The sequence below is a fragment of the Cottoperca gobio genome, chromosome 2, assembly GCF_900634415.1.
Source record: "Cottoperca gobio chromosome 2, fCotGob3.1, whole genome shotgun sequence".
NCBI classification, from domain to species: domain Eukaryota; kingdom Metazoa; phylum Chordata; class Actinopteri; order Perciformes; family Bovichtidae; genus Cottoperca; species Cottoperca gobio.
In genome coordinates this window covers 2,163,855-2,169,026 of record NC_041356.1, presented here as the reverse complement: position 1 = coordinate 2,169,026, position 5,172 = coordinate 2,163,855, and the positions used below count along the sequence as shown (strand labels likewise).

The 5,172-nt window shown below is 39.7% G+C and overlaps 1 protein-coding gene across 1 annotated transcript; it reads left to right on the top strand.

The window, feature by feature from the left end:
- Positions 1-949: 949 nt before the first annotated feature.
- LOC115020752 (uncharacterized) lies at positions 950-1,702 on the top strand (the record flags this gene model as incomplete). Its single annotated transcript, XM_029450689.1, has 1 exon — positions 950-1,702. A coding segment is annotated over one exon (753 nt), but the record flags the coding sequence as incomplete, so codon positions are not given.
- Positions 1,703-5,172: the final 3,470 nt, after the last annotated feature.

The window sequence follows — 5,172 nt, the reverse complement described above, 5'->3', positions numbered from 1 at the left end:
TAATGCCAGAGCAGCTTATTACTCTTCCTTAATAGAAGAAAATAAGAACAACCCCAGGTTTCTTTTCAGCACTGTAGCCAGGCTGACAGAGAGCCACAGCTCTACAGAGCCTTCTATTCCTATATCTCTCAGTAGTGACGACTTCATGAGTATCTTTAAAGATAAAATTATAATTATTAGAGACAAAATTAATCTCCTCCTGACCTCAATTGGTAATGACTTAACTTCAACTGTTGGAATTTTAAAAACATCTGTAACTCCTGAAATATATCTAGACTGTTTTACTCCAATCAACCTTAACCAACTAACTTCAACAATCTCATCGTCTAAACCATCAACCTGTCTTTTGGACCCGATTCCAACTAAGCTGTTTAAAGAATTTTTACCCTTAATTAACACTTCGTTATTAAATATGATCAACCTGTCTCTATTATCTGGCTACGTACCAAAATCCTTTAAAGTAGCTGTAATAAAACCACTTCTTAAAAAGCCTAGTCTTGATCCAGAGGTTTTAGCCAACTATAGGCCGATATCTAACCTACCCTTTCTCGCTAAAATCCTTGAGAAAGCAGTCGCAAAACAGTTGTGTGATTTTTTACATAATAATAGTTTATTTGAGGTTTTTCAATCTGGATTTAGAGTTCATCATAGCACAGAGACGGCACTGGTGAAAGTTACCAATGACCTTCTTTTGGCATCAGACAAAGGACTTGTCTCTGTTCTTGTCTTGTTAGACCTCAGTGCTGCTTTCGACACTGTTGATCATGACATTCTACTACAGAGACTGGAACATTGTGTTGGCATAAAAGGAACCGCACTAAGCTGGTTCAAGTCCTATTTATCTGAACGATCTCAATTTGTATGTGTTAACGATAAATCCTCCATGACAGCCAAAGTTAGTCTTGGAGTTCCGCAGGGTTCTGTACTTGGACCGATTCTATTCACCTTATATATGCTTCCTTTGGGCAATATTATAAGGAACCACTCTATAAACTTTCATTGTTATGCGGATGATACCCAATTATATCTATCAATTAAACCAGACGAAACCAATCAATTGGCTAAACTTCAAGCATGCCTTAAGGACATAAAAACTTGGATGTCTAGCAACTTTTTGATGTTAAACACAGACAAAACTGAAGTTATTATACTTGGCCCTAAACGCCTCCGAAACGCATTTTCTAATGACATAGAAGCTCTGGAAGGCATTAACTTGGCCTCCAGCACCACTGTAAGGAATCTTGGTGTCATCTTTGATCAAGATCTGTCGTTTAACTCCCACATAAAACAAATCTCAAGGACTGCCTTCTTTCATCTACGTAACATTGCAAAAATAAGACACATCCTGTCTCAAAATGATGCAGAAAAACTAGTCCATGCATTTGTTACTTCAAGGCTGGATTACTGCAACTCATTGTTATCAGGTTGTCCCAAAAAGTCGCTTAAGACTCTTCAGTTGATCCAAAATGCAGCGGCACGTGTATTGACTAGAACAAGGAAACGGGATCATATTACTCCTGTATTAGCTGCTCTGCACTGGCTCTCGGTAAAATACAGAATAGAATTCAAAATCCTTCTCCTGACTTACAAATCAATTAAAGGTCAGGTTCCAGCATATCTTAAAGATCTCATAGTACCTTATAAACCAACTAGAGCATTACGCTCCCAGACTACAGGGTTACTTGTGGTTCCTAGAGTCTCTAAATCATCAAATCAAATCAAATTTATTTGTATAGCCCAATATCACAAATTATACATTTGTCTCAGTGTGCTTTACAGACTGTACAGGATACGACACCCTCTGTCCTTAGACCCTCACATCGCACAAGGAAAAACTTCCTAAAAGAAACCCCAAAATTAAAGGGGAAAAAATGGAAGAAACCTCAGGGAGAGCAACTGAGGAGGGATCCCTCTCCCAGGACGGACAGACGTGCAATAGATGTCGTGTGTACAGGATAAACAACATAGTACAAATACAACACTTGACAGAAATTATGTTGTGTTGGAAAAAAAAGAAATAGAAAGTTTGGATGAATCCAGGAAAATGTCAATAAGGCTTCCCGGTGTCCAGCAGGACCAGGTCAGCAGGCGCTGTCACGATTCATGATCCTGACGTAAACTTTATCAGTGGCAACCTGCCACATGAGAGACAGACACTCCGGGGATGATACCCCGGATGGTGAGTTAGTAACATACATTTACATAAATGCATACAGATAGAGAGGGAGAAGAAGAGAGAGGGAGAGAAGGAAGAGAGCAGGGAGGTGTCCCCCGGCAGTCTAAGCCTATAGCAGCATAACTAGGGGCTGATCCAGGGCAAACCTGAGCCAGCCCTAACTATAAGCTTTATCAAAAAGGAAAGTCTTTAGCCTACTCTTAAATGTGGAGAGTGTGTCTGCCTCCCGAACACAAACTGGAAGCTGGTTCCACTGGAGAGGAGCTTGATAGCTGAAGGCTCTGGCTCCCATTGTACTTTTAGCCAACTATAGGCCGATATCTAACCTACCCTTTCTCGCTAAAATCCTTGAGAAAGCAGTCGCAAAACAGTTGTGTGACTTTTTACATAATAATAGTTTATTTGAGGTTTTTCAATCTGGATTTAGAGTTCATCATAGCACAGAGACGGCACTGGTGAAAGTTACCAATGACCTTCTGTTGGCATCAGACAAAGGACTTGTCTCTGTTCTTGTCTTGTTAGACCTCAGTGCTGCTTTCGACACTGTTGATCATGACATTCTACTACAGAGACTGGAACATTGTGTTGGCATAAAAGGAACCGCACTAAGCTGGTTTAAGTCCTACTTATCTGAGCGATCTCAATTTGTACTTGTTAACGATAAATCCTCCATGACAGCCAAAGTCAGTCTTGGAGTTCCGCAGGGTTCTGTACTTGGACCGATTCTATTCACCTTATATATGCTTCCTTTGGGCAATATTATAAGGAACCACTCTATAAACTTTCATTGTTATGCGGATGATACCCAATTATATCTATCAATTAAACCAGATGAAACCAATCAATTGGCTAAACTTCAAGCATGCCTTAAGGACATAAAAACTTGGATGTCTAGCAACTTTTTGATGTTAAACACAGACAAAACTGAAGTTATTATACTTGGCCCTAAACGCCTCCGAAACGCATTTTCTAATGACATAGAAGCTCTGGATGGCATTAACTTGGCCTCCAGCACCACTGTAAGGAATCTTGGCGTCATCTTTGATCAAGATCTGTCGTTTAACTCCCACATAAAACAAATCTCAAGGACTGCCTTCTTTCATCTACGTAACATTGCAAAAATAAGACACATCCTGTCTCAAAATGATGCAGAAAAACTAGTCCATGCATTTGTTACTTCAAGGCTGGATTACTGCAACTCATTGTTATCAGGTTGTCCTAAAAAGTCGCTTAAGACTCTTCAGTTGATCCAAAATGCAGCGGCACGTGTATTGACTAGAACTAGGAAATGGGATCATATTACTCCTGTATTAGCTGCACTGCACTGGCTCCCGGTAAAATACAGAATAGAATTCAAAATCCTTCTCCTGACTTACAAATCAATTAAAGGTCAGGCTCCAGCATATCTTAAATATCTCATAGTACCTTATAAACCAACTAGAGCATTACGCTCCCAGACTGCAGGGTTACTTGTGGTTCCTAGAGTCTCTAAGAGTACAATGGGAGCCAGAGCCTTCAGCTATCAAGCTCCTCTCCAGTGGAACCAGCTTCCAGTTTGTGTTCGGGAGGCAGACACACTCTCCACATTTAAGAGTAGGCTAAAGACTTTCCTTTTTGATAAAGCTTATAGTTAGGGCTGGCTCAGGTTTGCCCTGGATCAGCCCCTAGTTATGCTGCTATAGGCTTAGACTGCCGGGGGACACCTCCCTGCTCTCTTCCTTCTCTCCCTCTCTCTTCTTCTCCCTCTCTATCTGTATGCATTTATGTAAATGTATGTTACTAACTCACCATCCGGGGTATCATCCCCGGAGTGTCTGTCTCTCATGTGGCAGGTTGCCACTGATAAAGTTTACGTCAGGATCATGAATCGTGACAGCGCCTGCTGACCTGGTCCTGCTGGACACCGGGAAGCCTTATTGACATTTTCCTGGATTCATCCAAACTTTCTATTTCTTTTTTTTCCAACACAACATAATTTCTGTCAAATGTTGTATTTGTACTATGTTGTTTATCCTGTACACACGACATCTATTGCACGTCTGTCCGTCCTGGGAGTGGGATCCCTCCTCAGTTGCTCTCCCTGAGGTTTCTTCCATTTTTTCCCCTTTAATTTTGGGGTTTCTTTTAGGAAGTTTTTCCTTGTGCGATGCGAGGGTCTAAGGACAGAGGATGTCGTAACCTGTACAGTCTGTAAAGCACACTGAGACAAATGTATAATTTGTGATATTGGGCTATACAAATAAATTTGATTTGATTTGAATACTGTCCAGGTCATATTTCCTATTTCTTTTTTTAAATTAAAGTTGAAAAGTAATGTTTTTTTGTTGAATTACTTTGGAAATCCTATTAAAAATATTCTGATGATACAAACTTTGTACATTTCCATTTATTTCTGAAGATATTGTACAGGTTATACAAAAAATTCAAGGGTGCCAATAATAGTGATCAGAACTGTATGTTGATACAAATTATATTTATAAAATAGAATAAATTAGATAAACTGGTTGTGCATAACAGTACATTTCTTTGTGAAAACTGGATGGACTCCGTATTGTTAATATTATTTTATTGTTAAATAACAAAACATGGTATCGCAAAAATGAGAAATCCAGCATCACGCTATATTTTGCAGATTTGAGCAATGATGTCATGAATGTTGCATATGCAATAGAAACAAATAAAAGCAATGTCTTCAGTGTTGCAGTGCTTAGTCCTACTAGTCGAGCTGTCTCCCTGTTTACTGTGAACACGAGAGGCCGGACAATAAGTGAGTGCTACATTCAGGGCTCTCAAGTAACACTGCTCTCAATAGTATCACTGTCTGTTAGCTCTACACGATGGATAATGTTCTCAGACAGCAGCCTCTCATGAAGGACCAGTACAGCACAGGTAGGGCCAAATAATTAATTAATTTTCCATTAATTTCTACTACATTATCTGAAGTATATAGAGCTTTATGCAGCTGCTAATGTTTCTAATTGTCACATTCCTCGTCT